This window comes from Zingiber officinale, chromosome 5B, assembly GCF_018446385.1.
Source record: "Zingiber officinale cultivar Zhangliang chromosome 5B, Zo_v1.1, whole genome shotgun sequence".
Taxonomy (NCBI): Eukaryota; Viridiplantae; Streptophyta; class Magnoliopsida; order Zingiberales; family Zingiberaceae; genus Zingiber; species Zingiber officinale.
In genome coordinates this window covers 35,724,438-35,748,545 of record NC_055995.1, presented here as the reverse complement: position 1 = coordinate 35,748,545, position 24,108 = coordinate 35,724,438, and the positions used below count along the sequence as shown (strand labels likewise).

Below are 24,108 nucleotides of genomic sequence, written 5' to 3'. Positions count from 1 at the left end.
TTTACATATATCTTCGAGGATTCTTTTCTTTATATTAAACTGCGTGGATTGATTTTATGTTGAATTGTGTGGAAATGTTGATATAAACTGCGTGGTTTGTTTCTTATTTGTATTGTATTGTTCCGGCCATGTGTGGCCGATGTATAGATATATGTATTCTGGATTCATATTGTCACCCGTACAGGGGAGATGCTGTCGAAATTTCTTCTGGCAGGGACTACCTGGGGCGTGACACGTCACGTGGAAGTTCGAGTCCGGTCTGGATGATGATCCACATCTCGACTTGCGTCTTGAGGTGGTATTCCATCTGGTTCTTCCAATATCCAAAGTCCTCGCCAGAAAAGAGTGGCGGTCGGACGGTGCAAAATCCTTCTTGGAATGCCATTTTAAAAGAACCTTGCACACAAATAAACAAAAAAGACTTGTTCCAAGACTAGGTCTTGGATTAGTAGTGCGGGAATAATTTTAAAAAACCGGACTCGAGTGGTGTTTCACCAACTTCGAGCAAAACCGATTCGATTAAAACAATTAGAATGTAGCTATTAAGCTAATTCTAATTTGACTTCGAAAAATCTGAAAACACCACGTAAAATTATTTTGAATGGTGGTTGCACCGATTCAAAATGACCCTGCTCTGATACCAATTGTTGGATCGAGACGCGCTAGAGAGGGGGTGAATAGTGCTCGTGGCTATTTCGTTCGATTCGTAAAACTATCGGAGTTAAAACACACAGCGGAATAAAGAAAAACAAATAGAAAGAAAACGAGGATTTACTTCGTTCGGAGCCTAGATCGACTCCTACTCGAAGGCCCGCGATCCTTGATCGCTTTCCGTAGGCAACAACTATAAGCTCGATAAGGTTTACAAGTATAACAATTTACAGCTTAATTTAAACCAGAAATCTTATACCAACAACAATGGATGAAAAAGCAAAGCTCCGGGTCGTCGGTGTCAAGTTGCAGCACTTCCGGGTCGTCGATTTAGCAGCACGTAGCAAGAGGATCACTTGGAATTGGTTGTACCGAGCTGCTGGTCGAAACCCTCTTATAAAGGGTGTTCAAGGCGCCTTGAAAGCCATCCAAGGCGCCTCCATGCTAGCCGAGTCACACGCTGAGATAGGGGCTGAACTGGTCGAACCTTATCAGGTTCAAGGTGCCTTCATGCTTCCTCAAGGCGCCTCCATGCACCAGTCCAAGGCGCCTTGAGCTGCCTCCAAGGCGCCTCCAACCATTCTGGACAGCTGGCTTCGGCTCGCACCCGAGGTGCCTCCAAGCTCCATGGAGGCGCCTCGGTACTGTTCATCCGAGGCTATTCTTTGCACTTTGGTCCCTGCAAGATACATTAATCCCAAATATACCCTGCAGCACAAAGTTAGCACATAAAAAATAATAATATAAGTGAACGACAGTCATCGGACTGTCCGAGTCTGACTTCGGGTTTCCGACTGGAAACCCTAGGTCGACCCGACGCCTACTGTTCCCTCTACGGGGAACGCGTCCTCACCTACTCCACTCAGGAGATTTACCTATTACCAGTGCGATCCTCCAGATCGACTGGACTTTTGCTCGGTGCTCGATGCTTTCGGACTTTCTGCTGGACTTCCGCTTCCCGGCTGGTCCAGTCTTTCACCTGTTCGCGACACCAGGACTTTCCACCTAGGGTTACCCCCCCTAAGACTTTTGCCTGAAGCACTCGACCCACCAAGACTTTCCGCATAGGGTTACCACCCCCTATGACCTAGGCTTACCACCCCCTAGGGTTTTCACCTTACCTAACCACAGTTAGGGCTTTTGCCTAAGTACACTTAGGATTTTCCTGCAATCTTATTCAGACTGTTAGATCACCACACATCTTAACTTTGAATCCTTTGCCATTATCAAAACTTAGATTTGATCGTTGGATGCTTCCCGCACCAACAAAGGCTTCCATTATATTCATGACTGCATAGATCTCCGCATCAATTGTTGACTTAGGTGGATTGAATTTACCACTTGAGTAAGCATAGATTTTTTCTAAAGAAACAGGATCAAACTTCTTCCTTTTCCATTTACAGACTCCACCCCATCCGTCCATACATCCATCCACCTCAAGGATTATATAACATTCTGGTGGGGGTAGCTCAAGGTCCGGTAATTGTTTTACCTTGGCTATGATCTGGTGAATTAAATCCCAAACCTGCTGGTTTAGCCTTCTTTCTCCATTTGGGGATGTCTTAGCATATAAGGGTCCAAGCAATTTTCCCAAGTTAGGGATATAGTTTCTGGCATAGTTTAACAACCCTAGCCAAGACCGCATTCCTTTGACAATTTTTAGTTCACTGTCATTAAAATCTGCAATTTTTGTAATCACATGAGGTTGCAACTTGATCCTGCAATTGCCAATGATAGCGCCTAAAAATTCAATTTCGGGCACGGCGATTTTCATTTTTGTTGGGCTTAATATGAACCCATTTTCTTGACAAATACTGAGCATTTTCTAGAGGTGTTGCTCATGGCTTCTTTCACCTAGAGAGAATACCAAAATATCGTCTATGTATACAGCAATAAAATCTTCTGTCCCTTTAAAACATAAATCCATCTTCCTTTGGAAAACCGCTAGTGTATTTTTAAGACCAAATGACATGACTAGTCATTCATATAGTCCATCAGGGACCCAGAATATCGTTCATTCAATAGAATCAGGATGCATAGCAACCTGATGGAAACCACTTTTCAAATCAAATTTTGAAAAAATACAACTATTACTGACCTTCTTTAGGATGATATTGATACCAGGTAAACTGTATTGTTCTTTATGTGTTATATCATTCAAGCGCTTGTAATTGAATACCAATCTCTCCTTCCCTTTCTTTTCTTCCTTTGTAATGGGATCAATAGTAGTTCCCGAATTTATAATAATCGCTGTTGTTCGATGTATGCTTTTGCTTAGTCGGATAATACCTAATTCCATAAGAGCCTTGACATGCTTTGTGAAAGCTTCCTTCTGAATAGGAGTTAAATGCTTCAGAGGCCTGTCTTCAATAATAAATTACGGGTTCTTGATATCTAGCTGGCATACAATTTTGTTCTTCTGCCAATGTTGCAGAGGATTTTCTCCAATAATTCCTTGTTTCTTTAAGTTTTGTAAAAGTGGTCCGAACTTTTGCTCGAAGGATAAATCTCTTTTTCTAACTGATATATGATCTGTTTCCTTAATTTGAATATACTCCTCTTCCTCTAATTCCAGCTCTTCTATAGCTGCATTTGCAGAAGGTAACATATTAATAGTAGTTAAATTCTTGTAGAATGTTACCGTGTTTCCTTCGATCCTTAGCCCTCCATGCATGTCTCTTATAAAGTTGCATCCAATAATGAATTGGATGTTATCTCACAAGGTCATAGGGAAACTATAAGTATAAGGAATTCGAAAAATGTTGTCACTAATCATCATCCTGCTGTTCTTTAGCTTCATTTTTGCAGTTTGTTGTGAATTCACACCACTGAAGCATACTGTAAACATATTTTGTTCTAATGAGTCCTTTGGAACTGACCTTTGATCAACACAGCAAGTGATAGCCCCCGTATCAAGTATTGCTTTCAGCTTGAATTTCGGAATTCTTAGAATATCCATCTCAACCATTAAATTATATAACATATTTTTTACCAACCTGGGGCTTGAATTGGAGGCAGCTACTTCTTCTATCAACATATGAGCAGCCTCCTTATCTTCTTCTTCCAAATCTTCGAAATCCTTTTGTAATCTCTTTTCCAGTTGTAATGCTTCATACTGAGTTTTGAAGTAGCTAACTTCCTCCTGTAATCTTTTTATTTCTTCCTCACACCATATAATATAATTTCGCTGCTCCTGTATTAAATTGTTAGGATTAAATATTGTTGCAGGGGCAGGGGTAACTGGTACCTCTTTGTTAAAGTAATAAGGTCCACAGTGATTGTAGACCGTAAGGAAGCATTCTGGGCAGTGTATTCTTGCCCTTTCCACTGTTGCCCGTTTGCAGTAAGTGCATATATGGGATTGAGGAGCAAATATCCTTTCATTGTGTGTCCATTGATGTAGGCAATTAGATTGTGCTTCTGTCAACCGAACTTGTTGCCGATAGGCAATGTTTGCCTTTTACACCATATTTGATAATTCTTAATTTAGATTGATATTGGGCATTACTTTATAAGAGAAATAAGTAGCTTGGTCTATCGAAGCACCTTTCATGTATCCTAGTAACTGAAAGTCATGTGTGGTGTGAGCGTTGGGCAAACAGCAACGACAACTATTTTTGTGGCAATTGATGGGGCTTTGTGGGGTAGATGAAGAAGAAGGGGTATGAATATATGCCAAAATAAGAGAAAGCATGGTAGATAGCAACAAAAGAAACATGATGATGCACCAAAATTGATCTTTGATACCACTCGTCAAGCACAAGTAGATCTATGTGCCTTGGTTAGTGACGCTCTACATGCCTTTGTACAATCTTGTGAAAGAAGCGAGATATTAGAATAAAAACTATAGTTGAGATGAATAAAAAATAGGATGGGGGTTCTTTTATAGGCTTTTGTGTAACTTGGTTATGACCATGGTTTAAAAATTAATATTGTGTTGGGTGAAACAGGCAAAATTTACCATTCTGTCTACCGCTCGACATCGGCACCGCGGGTTGCTGCGGGGTCGCGGAGGCACCGCGATGGTTTTCGGAGGCACTACGATGGGTTGTAGCAACCTCAACAACCTAACGAAGGTGGCTGTGGGATTACGACGCCCCCGCAAGCTTGTAGATGTGGCTATGGGGTAGTCGGGTATCACGATCTTGCATTTTTTTTTTGTTTAAAAAATATTATTATTATTTTTTTTAATATTTAGGTTGAATTTTTTATTTTTAGTTAATGTATTGTATTTCCGATCAAAAAGTGAAACTTTGATACAGATCAAAATTTTAAACTATGGTTAGTATTGAAAAAATAGACTAAATTTGCTAAAAATTGTAGAAATTGTAATGAAATAAAGTGACATTAGATCAAATAGAAAAAAAATAATTGTAATTTTGAGCACAGGAAGTCGAGCGAAAGATGTGGCTAGTGAGAAGGACGACATGGGGAGAGAGCCGACAGGCTCGGTGCGTCCGAGGGACGAGATGCAGCGGAAGAGTACACCGGTGAACGAGAAGAACATACGCGACGTTCGAGAGATGAGAAACCGGGGAGGAAGGCTGCTCGAGGAAAATGCCGGAACTTGGGTTCGGATGAGCCCTATTCCGGATGGCCGAGATCACCTAAGCTAGCGGAGCCGGAGCGGAAGATCCGGACCGAGACGAGCACAACCTGAATAGAGGAACCGGACCGTAAAAAGTCAATCCTGTTGACTTTTGTTGTCCAGGCGCCCGGAGCCATTCCGAGCGCCCGGAACCCAAAGTTTATCACAAGTGACGTGGGCGTTGACCGACGCGTCGGGGATAGAATTCTATCCCCCTCCAGGCGCCCGAAACCCTTCCAGGTGCCCGGAACCCTTCTAGGCTCTCGGAACCCTTCCAGGCATCCGGAACCCTTCCAGGCACCCGGAATAGCGCTATAAATATAGTGCTGATTTCAACAGTTATTCAACAACTTGTAATTCAATTTCTTCTGTTTTACTTTTGGTTGTGAGCTATGAACGTTGTAAGAGGTTACTCCGCCTGAAGGAGATCTTCAGAAAAGTGCGTTTCATTCTCCTTGGATCAGCAATCTTCTGATTGCAAACCAAATAATTATTCTTGTGTCTATTTCCTTTTTATTAGTCTCTTTATTTTTAATTACAAGTATTCTTATTCAAGCTATAAGTCTGAAAAAGGGTTGATTTGTTTTTGTAGGGCAATTCATCCCTCCCCTCTTGCAGGTCTCCAAAGGGACCAACAAAAATGAGGTGGAGGATGTGGTCGTAGCAACCACCTTCGGCATTGTTGCAATAATGATGGTGGCAAATGGAGAAGATGATATCATGCGCAAACCGAGAAGAAAGAAAAAAAACAGGGAGAGGAGAGGGAGTGGCATGACATTGTGTGTGTGTGCCATGGGAAATAAAAGAGAAGATACGGCACAAGTTGGGAAGAAGATGGGTTTAATTAAAATTGAAAACTTAACAGAATAAGTTCGTTAATGTTCATGACTGTCTCTAAGAAAACTAAAAGTTCGTTAATTTTCATGACCGTCTCTAAGAAAACTAAATAATATAACCCCTACTATGTTTGGAGACAACAACAAAAATCGCTACTAGTATTGTAAGTGTGTTAATTGCTCTCTTGTGTGCTTTGTACTATGATAGTAAACAAAGATTGGAGGACTCGGCTAGCCTGAGGTAGGGTCACGTAGGTGTGTCCTTCTGACCTAGAGTGGGATCGATATCAACGGTATCAAATACTATTCAGCTCCAATTCTAATAGGAATGAATAAATGCATTTAATGAATAATTCATCATCACCTAACAACAATAGGGAAAGAAAAATATCCAATTCTGAAGAAAATAAGAGAATACTGATTTTATTTACCTTGTTAGTCTCCTCAGATCAATTTGATCTATACTTGATTAGAGCAATAAGACCCCAATCAAGAAGATATGGAAATTCATCAAGTAATCCTACCCAAAATCCAAAACCTATGGCTATAAGAGAAGAGAAACTCTAGCACCTACAAAAATCATTTGCCTGATGATTGTGCTTTTGACTTTAGGACAGGGACAAAGGGACAAACTTGGTAGCAAATAGAGGTGGAGGATGTGGTCGCAGCAACCACCTTTGCCATTGTTGCAATAATGATGATGGCAAATGGAGAAGATGATGCCATACTGGAGAATAAAGAAAAAGAAAAACAAGAGAGAGAGGAGAGGGAGTGGCATGACAGTGTGTGTTCTTTGTGGGAAACAAAAGAGAAGATAAAGCACAGGTTGGGATGAAGATGGGTTTAATTAAAATTGGAAGTTTTAGTCCGCTAGTTTTCATAAATCATGACTATGTCTCTAAGAAAACTAAATAATATAACCCCTACTATGTTTGGAGACAACAACAAAAATCCCTACAGGAATAGCTTAAATAAGTGTGTTAATTGCTCTCGTGAGCGCTTTGTACTATGATAGTAAACAGACAAACTTCTTTGGAAGATATATATGTTAACTTTTTCCCACATGGCTTAGAGGTTTAGTTAAAGAAACATTGGCTGTGATTCTACATTAATCTGTGCAAAATGTTTAAATATCTGGTTGGCATACATGATTCTTTTCACAATTATTTGCAGTTGCTTGCCTTCAAAATAAGTAAGATCAATACACTTTGTTTTGTTAAATAACATTTACTTTTTGAAATGTGGTTATACAATCTGATTTTGTTATAAGCTTGGACTGCCCCTTCTACCTCACTTTGTTTATATCTTCATTATGCTCTTGTGGATGGGCTTGTTCGGTAATTTTGCTTCTCATTTATTTGTGGTTTATGCTCCTTTTTTGCATGCAGCGTCGTTGCTTTTGAGTGCAAACAGACTTGAGAACAATAAACCAACTCCAGGAAATCAAATATCTGATTGTTCTCCTGTACAACCACGGACTGTAAGGCGTCAGTTGTGTTTGTCAATAGACAGATTCTGATTAGTCTTTATGTGGATTCAGTTTGGAATAGGAACTAAGAGGTGGTGTCATGGCTCTTACTGCTATGATACATGATCACCTTAGCGAAGAAAAGACCAGACAATCTTTACATCAATAGAACTACCTAATCACAGCTGCAACTTACTTACAGTTGATGGGATTCCCAACTTCAGAAATGTGTCAATTATCCAATTGCTGCTAGATGGTGAGATGACCCTTCTGTGGTTTTGCTTGTGTTGTTTTCACATGAAATCAGCCAATTGTCCTAAGTCTGCATTTGGCTCTACACGAAATCCAAGTTTTTTTGGCCTGAACTATGTCAATGTTGGTCTCCAGCAAATTGTGTATTAGATCCAATACAAAAGAAAGATGTAGGTCAACCAAAATTGCTGCTCATGTATCATAATTGTTTGATCTAATTGGCATATGTTGTCAATATCCTACCCAATAATGGTGGCAATCAATAGAGAATATTTCTCTTGCCAGCATTCATTAATGCATTAGAATTTACGGAAATGCAATCAGTTAGTGATGATTGGTGTTCCGGGATACTGTCACGCCCCAAAGGAGTCCCTGTCCGAAGAAATTTCGACAGCATCTCCTCTGTACGGGTGACAATCTGAAGCATTACTACATACAAAATATACCTCAGCCACACTCGGCTGAAATATATATATAAAATATAAACAACATGACACGCAGTTTAATCTACTCAGCCTACCCGGCTGGACAAAAATGAAATAAACACAACCACACAGTTTATATCATCAACCCACTCGGTTGGAACAAAATAAATACAACCACGCAGTTTAATAAGCCTACACGGCTGAACATAAACACACAGCAGCAGAAGACATAAAACGATACGAACGTAAAACCAACGACACTAACAAAAATACCTGTCATCACAGACTTGACCTAAAATTCACATTGACTTGTTGAAAAACAAAATACACAAAATCAATATACCACCCCAAACAATAACAAAATCAAAATGAAAACTATCCTCGGGTGTGACGTGGGACTGGCAGCCGGGACTCTCCAAGCATCCATGAATCATCTACTGCTACCTGGCGAAAGAAAACCATTTTGTGGGGTGGTGAGTATTGGAACTCAACGGGTAAGGAAAGAAATAGTGCATGAACATAACATATAACTAGAAAGTGAGCCAAGAGTATACAGCCTCATTAGAAGAATAGCAGATACTATAATAGAACCAAAATAAATGCTCATACCTGAAACCATATCCTAGGCTAGGTATAGTAGCACAGAACTGGTACTAATCTGCTACAGTACTGCTCATACTACAGAGGTAATAAACAAGGTATATACAAATTTCCAATGACAAAACATCTACAATGAGAATATATCTCAACATAAGTAAGCATATCAGCATATGTGAACAACAACAGTAAGTAAGCAATAACAACATATATAGACAGCAGCAGTCAAAACAAATATAATAGCAACAGCGTATGCATGGATGGTCACTCCCGCCCACCTCTCTGCACCATGACCCCTGTATGATCGAGAGGCCGGGTCAGTGACAGACTGTACACCACTCCAGCTACCACTCACACAAGTGGCCGAGGGGACAGTTGCATAGTAGCTAACTAGCTACATTTGCGACGGGGTCCCTGCTGCTCGTACTCCAGCTACCACTCACACGAGTGGCCGAGTGCGGCACGACAGGACAAGCGGCATCAACTCCAGCTACCACTCTCTCGAGTGGCCGAGGATGCGGCATGCATGCAATGACATGATGCGAACAATGCAACAATCATCATATATATATATATATATACAGAAACAGGTATGCTACATGAAGCCAGCATGTTCAATATCGTACATAAATAAACCACAATCAAAGCATACAACCATAGTATCTAGTATCTGCTACCTATTATGAATAACAACGAGAGACTGTATAGATATGAAAACGAATATCTCAAAGATCACGTGGAAGTATCAAGCGCAGGAAAAATAAGAGTGGAGTCAAGGTACAATAATTTCTTATCCAAAATAGTTCATGCACCAAGGTCAAAGCACTAAAAGAAACAAAGCAAGAAGTACCCGCCTTTATATGCAGATCGTGTCAACCGTCTTCAATCAACGTCCTGCAAATCACGTGATGTACAATTTAGCTAATTTCATAACGACACTAGCTAAACCAAAACCCAACTTAATTAGGGAAAAATCCTAATCCAACTATGAACCTCAATTCATCCAAATCCATCCAGATATCTTAGACTAGCATGCCAAAATAGAACCAACATTGAAATCATCTCACAATCTTCCAAATCTGTCCAGAGTTCAAGACTATCTTGAAGAACCAACACAACATAAAAATCATGACTCAACTTACCCAATTTGAAGGCAATTGCAACATTCACAATTCGGAGAACAGCTTAAAGGAGAAGACATCTAGAGGTCCAAATACGAATTCTCAACAACACTACAAGAATACCCTCACTGTTTCACAAGAGAACTGACAAACATTCCCAAACATAGTATGCCAGCAATTGCAAGAAGACTTCAAGAAAATAAAACAAGATTCCCAAACTGTCAGCCATCCCAAGCATGGTATCGTAGACACCAAAACCCCCAAATATCACCTTAAGCGTAAAGACAACACAAAACGCCATGAACCTATCAAAGTATCACAAATCCGAAGCAACCGATCAAGGAACTTTGCGCTGAAACCATACCAAATTGCGAGCACCCAAATCCAATCGGGAAAACCAGAAATAGCGCAAGACGAAACAAGATCATCATAGAAGACTCGCATCACAATTTGTTCGACCAATCAGCATCTCAGTCAGGCATTCAAACAAACAAGTGCCACATAGGAAGCTCGGAACATTAACACCAAGGAATAACAACCAAAACGAACCCAAATTCATTCACAGCCAATCGAGCTTCGGAAACAACGATCGACACCTACTAGCTCCTAAACCTTACCTCATCGAAGCCATGCCCACATAAAGGAAGTACTTGCCGGATTCGTTAGGGCACAGCGCGGAGAGAAGAGGATCGGTGGTGGCACAGAGGGGATTGGCCAATTCGGGGTAGCATCTTGCTGGATCGAGAGAAAGTCTCGGCCAACGGTCGGACAACAGCGCAGGAAGTCGTGGCCGGAGCTGTAGCGCACGAATGCAACGACTAGGGAAGAAGCTAGGGCAGAAAGAAAACTGCTGCCAGCGGTCTCTCTGTGGCGATCAGCGTCGAGTACAACTAGGGTTCGCCTGGCCGACGCTAGGGCAGGAACGGCGGCGTTGTGGTGCCTGCGTGAGGAGGATTGTAGGCGATTGTGACTCGAGAGGAAGAAGAGGCCGGCGGCTCCGGTTGCGGGAACACGTGAGAGGGAGACGGAAGAAGTAGATCGATAGGTCGGTGTCGAGAGCAAGAGAGGAAGGTAGGGGAAGAAGGTGAGTTCGGCGCCGTGAGGTGAGGAGATGAATTCGGCGTAATTGGGGCGGAGAGGAGCGGAGGGTTAGGTTAGATTTTTATAACCGAAACTTAGAAGTTTATTTCTCAATCAACTCCCATATTTGGATATTCCAAATAGATCTTTTACAAAGTCTATAATTTTATCCCCTCAAAATACATCATACAAGTTCCGAAAAAAATCCTCAAAAATTTTTAAAAATTCCAAAAAAATTCCAATAAAATCATTTGTCAAATAACCCTATTCTTAATTATTATTTTGTTACCGTATTTTACAGATACTCCTGAGAAATTGTATTTTTAGCCATGAAGAACTGAAAGATTATGGCTGGTGCAGTGCACATGCTAAATTCTCTATTACGAATCAACTGCCTCGCGCACTTTATGTATGATCTTTGAGGTAAAGTCCCCTTGCACGAGCACTTTACTGCTCTCGCGTGTTTTTCTTTTGCATGCAATATTCATAACATTTGTTTGCTTATGGAGATGGATGCACTATGGTGCGACTGCAGTTATTCAAGGTCTCTTTGTTAAGATGCTGTTATGTTTCCAATGTAAGGTTGTATTCCTTTTTGTTATTGTTGTTGTGGAAAGGATAGACAAAAATAATAGAGAGAAAATATATATATATATATATATGTTAAGATGTTGTTATGTTTCCAATGTAAGGTTGTATTCCTTTTTGTTATTGTTGTTGTGGAAAGGATAGACAAAAACAATAGAGAGAATATATATATATATATATAGTTTGTTGATTGGAGTTGGAAAAAAGAGAAGTCTTGTGGCATTGAAAATCTTCATGTGTTTAAGCAACATTGCTAGGACTTTAGGCTACCTGCTCCTTTAAGTTGCAACTGGTAACTTCATACCCTTCCTTCTCCCTTTTGCAAATGGTGAGGACACCACCATCCAGCACAGTGAGTTTGTGACTTCCCCTTTTGATGCGTAGCGAGCTTTTGCAACCAATGAACAATGAGATTCCATTACTCAAAACAAAAGAGAGTGGCATGCACAGGCTAAGTTTTCTCAAGTCTTCCTCCTTCAAGCAGTGACATCACGAAGCAAGCACATGAGAATGTAAATCTTCACGTGTACAAGAGAATTGGTAAGACTTCCAACTAGTTTCCTTAGTGGCTCGATCGAGTTCGTTTACTATTTCCCATAGTGAATTGCATCTCATGGACTTCACCTAGTTAGATTCTTAGGAATCCTGGGGAGTAGGCTCTATAATTTGCTAAACTTCCATTGTTTAAAGCTTTTAGTGGGAGCTAAAGAAAGGAAACAGCATTCGTATGATTGTATAATGGTGTGTAATTAAACTAGGGGTTTCGGTTAAATCAAGAATTTTATCCACAAGACAACAATGGTCCTAGGATAAATCCCTTGGTTTACGGAGTATTTATGGAAGAACAAAAGGTTCTTAATGCCTCTTTCAACTAAATTTTTATGATATAGTTCCCTTGGCCTTGGTTGTCTTTGTAAGAGTACCCACTTTCAATTAAATTTTCAAATGTATAGGGGAATTGGCTATGCCTTTGGAAGGTAAAAGCGGAGCTTAAAGTCAAGGCATCATTTTCTTGCCTGTTTAGATGTGTACAATTTGTTGCAGGCCAACATTAATTGCAACTCGGGTTGAAAAAACTTGGATTTCTTTTAGACTTGGTACAAAAATAGCACAATGAACAAAATAACTGAAGCAAAACCGTTGGAAGGATTTTCTCACCATCTAATTCACAGATGATCTAAAGGTCACAATAAACTAGTTGACTGATGATAAATTCAAATCAATTCAAATAGGCATTGGCAAACTGCAAATTGAAGTGATCAGAAACCAGTGAATTAATGATGGATTTATTGATGGTCAATCAATAGAATAGTAAATGAAGTTTGAAGTGTCTAAAACCTGTAACAATACGACCAAGGGCAATGCTTGCAGACTAACAAAATATTAGTTGTTGTACCTTTCTCTTGTAATCCGTTAGCCTCTCTCTCTCAACCTCTCATTGAAATTCATATTGTTGTAATAAGTTTCTTTACCTCCAGATGTTACCAGCAAAGGAAAAATAAATTCATATTGTTGTAATAAGTTTCTTTACCTCCAGATGTTACCAGCAAAGGAGAAATAATGGGTTTCTAGAAGTGACTCACTAACGAGTGTAGATTGTGAAGTAGGAATGAGAGTTCTTAACCACGTTTGGATGCTTACATGAGCAATTGCAATTTGCACTTTTTGTGTGTCTTTATTTCTGCCACTAACTAATAGTATGACCTTCCTAAGCTATTAGAAAGGATAGTATAAGTTTATATTTACAGACATAATCACTATTTACACTCTCTAATTATCTAATCGTCCACTGAATTAGTCCTGACATTTTTTTTAGTGCCTTCTCAGCTAAATTGTCTTACTAGACTCAGTGGCCACATCTCCTATTGCTCAATGCATTCTTTGCGCTCTCTGCCTGCTCCTACCAACACAAGCCCAAACCATACTCAAATTTTTGATCCCAGTGTGAACTGCCAATGAAGTGAAATCAAACCTAGTCCATGATCATCGTTTTTCTTACTCTTATGACATTTTATGATATTAGTGGTGTTATCCCTCAACTAGTCATTGTGAGATTGTATGAAACTAATTAAATTAAATGGTCAATTGCCTCATGCATATCTTTCTCAGGACTGTGAAAATGTCATTAGGATGCTAGATCACCTGAGACTCTCTGAGCTTGAAGAATGGGAGAAAAATAACAACCAAACAAAGAGAATTTTGAGTTCTACTCTTCAATAATTTGGTATTAACTAAGTTTGATGGAACTAGACATTCAATGTTGAGAGCACTATCAGCTGTACAATTTCAAAAGAGAATTTTGTCTTGCACAATTTCAATTGGCTCTAGAAGAAAATTTTAAATATGGATGTATCTTGTACTGCAATCCTTATTGGCTATCATCATATCCTTCCAGAGAATCCATCTGGCAGTCCAAGAAACAAAAGTTCTCAACATTGGTAATTCCTCTAGTAACTCCACCTTCCAAGGTAAATCCTCGATTGTTTGGTTCTTTTGATGTTGGCATCGTTAATTCCTCGTCCATTCAAAAATTATCCATCCTTGCCCTCACCACTTCAAATACAAACATTGCCGTTGTCACTTCATCTAGTCATGTTTCCCTTACGAATATTGAATCTCCTAATGGTTTACTCGTCCCATAACTTTCTATGAATCTAATCTCTAACTGTCTATTAGTTAAAAATAGTAACTTTCTCTTCTCTAGTTGTGTTGTGCATACAGCAAGGCAAGTTTTCGTTTTAGTTACATTGGTATCCCGTTACACTGGCTAATTTTGGAGGTAGCCAGTCCGACTTCATGAAAATTTCCTTTAGCAACGAGCGACCTATCAATTTAACATTTTTCAATTAATTGATCATTAAAGAAAATTTATCTGTTAATTTATCGAAATTGAGACTCTTAATCCTTAGATGTCTGAGAAACTAAGAATGTAATCCTTACAAAGCAAGTCTTTGAAGAGGGCACAAGGTTGGTCGATTATTCTAAATTGACACTCAATATCCAATGAGCTTAAAGTATAATACTTAAATTGCTTGTGCCATTTATGAGAACTCCTAGATTCAATTCGCCATAATAACACATAAGTTAGGGATAACAATTTTCCTCGTGAGTTTAAAGTTTCGTGGAGAAAATCCAAAACGAGGGTGGGTTCGAGGAGTTTTTTGGAGTTCGAGTTCAGAGATTTTTAAATTCCCATAAGTTAAATGGAGGCGGATATGGGGATGTTATCTCCGAACCCACCCTTATAATATAATATAATATAATATAATATAATTAATTTCTTGTATCAATACTTTTATGCAAGGGGTTGAAAATTAATTTTTTTTTTTTACTAAGTCAATAAACATTTGAAGTGGGGATGGGGACGAGGATTTAATCTATGTGGGACCAAGGATAGGGATTCCCCGATTAAACAAAATCAAAAATGGGGGAGAGACTATAATTCTCAGGTAGGGATGGAGACAACAAATCTGTCTCGTCCCATTGTCATCCTTAACCTAAGTTGAGATCCTAAACATTTAGATTTTTTATTTATAAAATGAAACTCAAACTCGTTCCTAGGGCTGTAAATGAACCAAACATTCATGAATAAGCTTGGTGTTCAGCTGGGTAAAAGCTTGTTTATGTTCATTCAATATACACAAGATTAATTAAATAAACAAGCTTGAATAGCTTGTTAAACTAAACAAATAAGTTTGAATACATATATGTTTAGCTTGATAGCGTTCATGAACAACATTCATAAACAATATTCGTGAATAATGTTCATGAACCATATTCATTAATAAAACTCTTATTAATATGCTAAATAAACAATAAAATAAAATAAAATAAATAAGTTTAATTTATCAAACTCAATAACCAATCAAACAATTAAAAGTTTCAAACAATTAAACAAGATTAAATTAAGAGCTTGATAATACTTAAACGAAACAAGTTTGATAACATCTAAAAAAATCAAGCTCCAGTCAAGATTTAAACAAGTTCAAGTTCATAAAAAATAAACTTAGCCAAACTTGAATAATCATTTCAAAAGTTTAATTCATTTAAATTCGACTCGGCTCGGTTGGCTTATCAAATAAATTTAACACTCTAAAGTTCAGCTCAGCGTAACTCATTTACTGCTCTACTTGTTGCAACTTAAAAATTTAAGGCGTCAATGCTAACAAAAGTCTAATGAATTCTCCAATCTTCAAGTATGACTTCAATGTCAAGAAATTACTTGACAAACTTCTGCATTACGTAAGATTTAGGTCGTCAAATAAAAAAAAAAGGGACACGTTTCATATTCTACCCATAATTGAATAGAGTTTAACAATCCAAATACATATATCATATATCAATTCAAGTGCATATTATTTTATTCAAACTTTTATTAGTATTCGAGCACATAGATAGAAAATGAAAATGATAGAGATGAAAATAATGAAGTGAATATATAAACGTGGACAGAATAAAAAATATATTAGAAAAAAATAAAATTACAACTAGTGAGGAAAACTTTGAAAGACATTTAAAATGATACAAATATACAGTCACAATAAAGGGGAAAAACTTAATTAATAATAATAATAATAATAAGATATGGTAAGAAATAGAATCCAATATAATAGGACTTATATACCTGATGAGATCATATAAAGTTAGTAATAAATCACTTCAACCTTTTTAAATTGGCTTTATCATGCAAACTATAATAAAACCAAATAATGAAGACATTACAAGGATCAGGGCATAAAAGTAACAACAATAGATGCTGAGAGAATATCCAGATGGTTAAATAAAGCTGAAGGGCTTTAGGATCGTTTTACCAGGAAACTGAATTTGTTCACACCGACTTAGATCAACCACACTGAAAATGACAAGGCGAGGAGACAGATAATGCACAAATATGTAAAAGTACCAGTGTCTTGGTTTAAAATTCATAGTGACATCTTCAATTCACTAAGCAATTGCTCCCATCAGAAAGATTGTACTATGTATGAATGTCATGCTTGGCGAACCATGTTTTGTTCCATCGGCGGCATCATAACTATTACTGGTTGCAGATTGAATCCTGGATGGGGCAACCTTCGACGCAGCTCACGACCTTCTTGGCAAAGGGAGCATACATGACATGACAAATGTGTGGCAAAGTCACAAACTTGTTCAAATGTCTCGAACCTCTGTTTATCCTCATTCAGTAGATTGCAACCTCCGCAAGATTTTGAGAATGCCTCAAACTCTCCCTATATATTCACAGAGTATACAAGAGAGGCAATTTTAGTAATCATGATGCATCAAATGGAAGATTGTGTGGAAAAAAAAAGAAGAATTAATCTCTTCAGCAAACACAAAGAATAACCATAACCCAATAATGATACTAAAAATGAACTATTACTACTCGACAAAAGGAACTTAGGGAAAAATATGTCCTAAACCATAAATATGAATGAATATTAAACAATTCAAATATTTTTATCAATACTTAAAAATGGACAGTGTTAGTTTTTTTCACTCAAATTTAGTTAATCATCGAACTATTTATCCATAATTTATAAATAATAATGGATATTCTATTGTGTATATATATATATTTTTAATATGGACTCTTATCTCAACTCTAGGGAGGTCATCCTTACTAAAGAAAAGAAGTACTAAAATGTATAGCACCCAACATATGCAACTACTTTACATGTAAGGGATAAAAAACTATTGTGACAAAAAATAATATGTATAACCTTGTAAAGAACTCAATGGACATATAAGATCCAGATAAAGGACCCTAAATATCTAGAACAACTATGGGTTGACAATTATGATGAATATGAGCAACAAACACATCTTAGTATTAGCAAAGAAGTACCATGTCAAATAAAAATCAATTTATCAGAAATAAAAGAATATTCAATAAAAATATAAATAAATTACCTCAAGGTTGAATCTATGACGGATGGCGGTTCGGCTACGATGAGACAGCCATGGTGCAAGGCAATTCCAACCAAAGAGGCAATTCCCAGCCAAAAAAAGACTAGTATAAGGGAAGCAATTCTCTGCAAAGGAGCCAGGAACTTCTCCAAGTCTCTCCATATTACTTCCATACAGCACACACGGAGCAAAGGTTCCTAGAAGACCTGAAGATTAAAACAATAATTAACATGAGATGAGACGATTGGCATTAAATCACAGAAAACAATCCCCGCACATCTACATTTTTTTTTTTTTTTGATGGGCTTTATATATTTGATCCTACCAAGAGGTTTGGTCATTACCATAAGGCCAAATGGATATATAGGAAAGTTTGTAAAAGAAATATAATGCAATTAATATATAAACAGTGATATGAAAAATAATTGAAAAAAAAATCAAGGAAGAGAAGAAAGAAAAAGCAAAGAAAAAAGCTTGACACGAAACAAGGTAGGCCGAGCCCACGGGGAAAGCCCCAAGATGACCACCCACCCACAGGTCGTAAACCTCCCTCGGCTGCCACTCCCATTGCCCGGCCTCCTGCGGGAGGTTTTCTTCTACCTTGGAGGTATGTGCATTAAGGGGGTGGGGTGACTCACGGAAAGGGGCACAAGATTCAGATATTAACAATTTCTACTTTTACCATTTCTTGATGTTCCGTTGGTGAAAATTTCAGCAATAAATATCTAAAAGCTTATATTAATGAAGGATTATATTGAAATGTATATGCAAGAAATATATACACAAAAACATATAGAATCACCAAAGATCCTTTTTTTTCCATTTCTTGATTCAACGAGTCCGTGCAATGTTAGCAATAAATATCTAAAATCTCATAAACAGAAATCAAGGATTTAAGTCTCCAAAATTGGGACTAACCCTAAAAAAGTCAGGCAATAGAAGTTCCTCTACTATAAGATCATAACGGGTCGAGTTCCCAACTGCTAGTACGATCTAATAAACCATCAATATGTTAATCGAAATATGATCTCAGAGCTACAATAATCTATCTATCAATATATTGACAGAAAAACCACAATTGAAGGCTACAATCAAGAGGGGGAAGAGATCTTGAAACGTACAAACTTCAAGATCGCTGCTGCAGAACTCATCGTTCCGACCGAGGCAGTCAAACAGGCCGGAGCTCCACTGGGCGCGGGGTACGGGCTCGCCGATGACGCTCCCGTGCGGGACAGGGAGTGCCTCGGCGGCCCATTGGGCGTGCCCCTTCGTGGGGACGGAGGGAGCCGTCACTTGGGGCGCAGGTGGTGGAGCTCGTTGCGCCTCCGCCTGGGGCACAGGAGGGGAGGCCGGATCCTGGCTGGCGCCGTCGATGTGTTTGAGGAGAGGATCGGACTCCTCCAACTTGGCCATGAGGACAGAGGGAGGAGGAGGAGGAGGAGGTTAGGTAGGATTAAAATAAAAAAAAAAAAAAGGCACCCAGACCCTTGTGTTGTGTGTTTTCCTGCTCCGTCAAAAATAGGGATTGAAACAAATAGGGTTAAATTATTGGTGGACCAGGGCACTCTTTTTTTATTTGAAGCTAAAGTTTCTTTTCTTGATTAAGCAAATTCGCTTTAATGTTAATGTTGATTGTATTTTGAACCCAAAAAAAAAAAAAAAAAAACTATAGTTGAATTGACGTAGATAAATTAAAGCGTAAAAATTAAGGTGACGTTTGATTTAGAAGTTTGAGAATGAGGGAATGATTCATTCTCAAATTTTATGTGTGATTGATAAAAATGGAATCAAGATTTTGAAATTAAATTCAAAAATTTGGATATGGATGAAACTCACCTCCTCCCTTGGGTTTTGATGGAATGAAAATAAGAATTAAGTTTTGGACAAAAATACTCTTAGTATATTTGTTCAATTTTTCTTTCATTTCACTCTCTCTCCTTGTTCTCTCTCATCATACTTTCTCTCTCCTCATTCTATCATCACATTTTCTCTCTCAACATACTTTCTCTCTCCTTATTTTCTCTTATCACATATTCTCTACCATTTTCTCTCTGTATTCTCTCTCATCACACTCTCTCATTATTTTCCCTCTTCATTTTCTCCTCATTTTTTTATCATACTTTCTCTTTCATCATTCTTTCTCTCTCCTCAATCTCTCTTATCATACTCTCTCTCCATATTTTTCTCTCATCACACTTTCTCTCTCTTCATTCTTTTCCATCACACTCTCTTTTCTCATTCTCTCTCATCACACATTCTCTACCATTTTCTCTCTGTATTATCTCTCATCACACTCTTTCTCTCATTATTTTCTCTCTCTTCATCCTCTCCTCATTTTTTTCATCATACTTTCTTTCTCATCATACTTTCTCTCTCCTCAATCTCTCTTACCATACTCTCTCTCCATATTTTCTCTCATCACACTTTCTCTCTCTTCATTCTCTTCCATAACATATTCTCTCCTCATTTTCTCTCATAACACTTTCCCTCTCTTTATTTTTCCCATCATACTTTCTCTCTCATCACATTTTCTCTCCTCAATCTCTCATTTTCTCTCAACACACTTTCTCTCTCTTTATTTTTTCCCATCACTCTTTCTCTCTCAACATACTTTTCTCTCTCATCATACTTTTTCTCTTCTCATTTTCTCTCATCACATTTTCCCTCTCTTCATTTTTTCCCATCACACTTTCTCTCTCATTATTATCTCTCATCATATGTTTCTTTCACATTCAACTTTATCTTCCATCTAATTTTTTCTCTTATTTTCTTCTAAGGGTAAAAAAGAAAATTTAAGTTCATTCCGATTGAAAATATTCAACTAACCAAACATTATTTTTAGGAATGATACCTAAACTCATACCTATTCCCATTCTACAATACTATGATAGAAATGATATTCATTCCTATTCCGATTCCTTAGAGAAAACCAAACGTCACCTAAAATTATATTTAAGTTGCTCATTAATTTTTTTGAAATTTGTCCCCAGGTTCCATGTGTGATTGTAAAAGATAAAGTTTCTCATGCAACGAGAGTTTGAAATTCACGTAGAACAGAAGATGTCATAACTTGTGATATTAGGTTATCTTTTACGATCCATTTATCCTTTTCGAATTTATTTTGACGTCAAATTTTTTATTAATTATCTCTTCTCCCCACCTCTACCGTGAATGGACAATTTATATTTTTACAAATTTTCAACCACCCTCAGCTCATCTAAGATCAACATGGCAAAGATAAATCATAATAATTGAGAAGACAAATAGGGGAGGGGATTAGTTATACAAGATATAGAGATTTACGCTCTATCAACTCCAAAATTTAATCCCTCGATCTTAAATGACAAATCTTTATCCATTTACCACCGTAACTATACTCCGGAGACAATTTTCAACCAACAAAGCTTGCATTAACCAACTAACATCTTTCTCATTTACCTTTTTATTTAAATTTAGCGTGTTAATTAATTTTTGTGCATTCCGATTTGAGTCAAATATTATTTATTTATTTATTTTACCTAAAGTCATACATATCATTAAGCAGAAATGTTTTTAGATACACATCTAACAGCCAATCCGGAAACCCGGAGCTAGCATTCCAAGTCATTGGAAGATTACAGGAGAGGATAGATCAAACTAAGCTTCAATTGCAGTTCGTCGGGCATGCTTAATTCCAGCGAAGGAGTTGTCTTGCATCATACTTGTTGGTTTCGATGGGCACACCTTCAGGACCAAGGAATTCAGTAGGCTTAGTCACTGCTTGGACTGCCACCAACGAATCAGGAAACCCCCAAGCATGTTCGATGTTAAAAAGCTTGATAACGACGGATCCTTTCTGAAAATTGGAGAGATAGTAAGTTAGGAATGTGATTATTGTGTTAATTAGATATAAACTCTTCTCCATTCTACAACACAAAAAATATCAGTGTCGAGTTAAGAAAGAGGTCTCCGACGTTGGCCCTCCAACGTTCAAGTCAATCAACGGCACGAAGAAGAAGATGGAGCAACAATAACACCAACCCAAAAGGTGAATTACGCCTACCTGCGCTAGTGTACAAACCCACTTTATATAATGCCCTAGTAGGCGATGTGCGCACTTTTCGAGATGTGGACACATTCTCCCATTAGTTGCGAACATGTTCCCCAATTGATCCTGGACACGTGGTCATGGACAAGTTCTCTAATTGGTCGTGGGCACATCCTCCGATTTGTCCGTCGTACGATCCGCATATAGACCATGCCACGTGTCGGCAACGTCATCTCCTAAAAGTATATCCAAATACACGTCAATGTTCCCGCCAATCGACCAAGCCGGATAGCCGCTCGACGGAGTACTCCTCTGCTCGGCCAAGTATTCCTTTGTTCGCCTGCTCTTTCTTGCGACGACAAGTCTAGATAGTATGTTCATGCCCAATTGAAATAGCGATACGGTCATCTACATGTGCCTTTGCTGGGCTCATCCCATTGTGGATCAGACGACTCATGCTCGGTCGGCCCTTAATATAGGGCTCCGCTCGGCTATCTTTTAGTGAGCCCGTTGGTCCTCTGGCATTGACCTCTTTGACTTTGACCTCTACGTCGGCTGCTATCTTCTTCATTTGACCCGTACTTGATGAGCTTCCTTTATCACCGTATCAATGGCCATAAGTTAATTCCCCTTTAAGAACTGAACCAAGGTGGTTTCTACAAATTGAAGTAGATGCTGCTATAATACTTCCACTATGATTTCTAATGATGACTCCACTAGAATATTGTCCCTTCGCCTCACTAAAACCAAAATCAACATCTACTTGGAATTGCTTCTGATACAGTACATAAAGGTGGGGTCTGATAAGGTCAGGCAGTTATAAGCTAAGGGAGCATGACAGTCAAGAACAGTATAAAGTCAAGGAGACGTGACGGTCAAAAATCAAAGGGACGTGTTAGTCAACAGTTAGGAGGGGAAAGAAGGAGTTAGACCGTCTGACGTCATCAACCACATAATTCTCGATCGGGTACAGACAGATCAGGTTCCCAGATCTGAAGATAGAGTCGGTAGTAATGTCTGACCTATCCCAACTGGTTGGATTTCCTTAGCCCGGTCCGCACAGTCAGGCTTGATACTTTCAGTGAGACAACTCCTGGTTAGCCCTTCCATGATTCGGGCGTGAAAGACAGGACCCTCTCCATAGCTCGTCCCCCTCATCAAGACTCGAGTTAGGTGTCTGTAACGCCCCACCTTCTACTGACTAGACTGTAAGGCCGGGGGTTACATTATGCTAAACTATTGTGGGCTATCACTGAATATTAAGGTGCGGAAAAGCTGAACTAATTAAAACTCTCTGCTATTTGCTATAAAATCTGGAATCTAAACTTTCCATGTTATATCATACCATGGAACACTATTCTAAGCTATTTAATACTTGTTTCTATGAAATTCAACATGATTTGGAAGTTTCTCAGTACCCCCAACGTTCCATATGGTCAAAGAGCTAAAATCAGATGTTCCCAGCCGAAATCAGACTTCCCCAATCGATTGGAACATATCAATCGATCCACTGATCGATTCAACGTGCTTCTGTGCACGGAAATCCCATCTGAATCGATCGGCTGATCGATCCAGTCTGGCCAATCGATCAGTTGATCGATCCAGCAGCTCTCTGTTCACAGGAATGAGCTCCCCAATCTATCGGCTGATCGATCCATGGCCAATCGATCAGCTGATCGATTCAACAGCTCTCTGTACGCGGAAGTCGCATCTCAATCGATCGGTTGATCGATCGAGGACTCCTCAATCGATCAGCTGATCGATTCAGCAACTCTCTGTACGCGGGAAATTTCTTCCCAATCGATCGTCTGATCGATTGAGGACTCCTCAATCGATCGACTGATCGATTGGGTTTCTGATTTCACAGAAACTCCACACGATTTCGTACAGAACTCACATAAATCAACTAAAAGCATGAAACAACACTACTAGGCATGTTATTACTCATAGTTTGCTATCTAATATCAAGGCAACTAGTAATCTAAGCATAACATAGTGCATACTTTCACAATTCATGACACTTAAACATCCTAAAAGTGCAGAATAGTAACAAAATCAGAAATACTAAGTTTTTAGATTGGCTAGTCCCCAAAAGTCTTTATTCCAAGTTCCTTCTCACACACATCTTGACACATTGACCTCCAGCCTCCGCTAATCCATCTTCTCTTTACCTGTATCTGCAGTATAAAGAAAAAGGAAACTATAAGCTTGGAAGCTTAGTAAAAACCATCTACCTCACAAAACATGCATTCGATGAAATCATGTTTTTAAAAGATGTTATTTGAAACACATGCTGATATTCATACTGGAAATGCTAAAACATGACATACTAATATATGAGTCATGGCAATCAAATATTGATCATAGAACTATCTTGTTGTATCACTAAGAAAAACTGAACGGATACATAAACTAAGCTAAACTAATGCTAGGCTAATGCTAAATCTGAATTGTATTCACATAACCGAGTTGTGAAGTTTTAAAAACTATTTTTTATAATAGATAAAAATACTAATCATGTTGTTGTTGGGCCCGACAATTGTACTTGCTATGCACGCATCCCTAACT

At 38.5% G+C, this 24,108-nt stretch overlaps 1 protein-coding gene across 1 annotated transcript; it reads right to left on the bottom strand.

The window, feature by feature from the left end:
• Window positions 1-16,382: 16,382 nt before the first annotated feature.
• LOC121984347 (cell number regulator 8-like) lies at window positions 16,383-18,994 on the bottom strand. Its single transcript, XM_042537237.1, has 3 exons — window positions 18,635-18,994; window positions 17,517-17,719; window positions 16,383-16,834 (listed from the first exon to the last, which is right to left on the bottom strand). The coding sequence occupies exons 1-3, from the start codon at window positions 18,924-18,926 to the stop codon at window positions 16,595-16,597; spliced, it is 735 nt and encodes a 244-aa protein (XP_042393171.1). The 5' UTR covers window positions 18,927-18,994; the 3' UTR covers window positions 16,383-16,594.
• Between the last annotated feature and the right edge of the window lie 5,114 nt (window positions 18,995-24,108).

Coding starts and splice junctions, on each gene's coding strand:
- LOC121984347 (XM_042537237.1), bottom strand. CDS start 18,926: ATGGCCAAGTTGGAGGAGTCCGATCCTCTCCTCAAACACATCGACGGC. Junction 17,720..18,634: donor CAGCAGCGATCTTGAAGTTT/GTACGTTTCAAG, acceptor TTTAATCTTCAG/GTCTTCTAGGAACCTTTGCT. Junction 16,835..17,516: donor GTCATAGATTCAACCTTGAG/GTAATTTATTTA, acceptor GTGAATATATAG/GGAGAGTTTGAGGCATTCTC.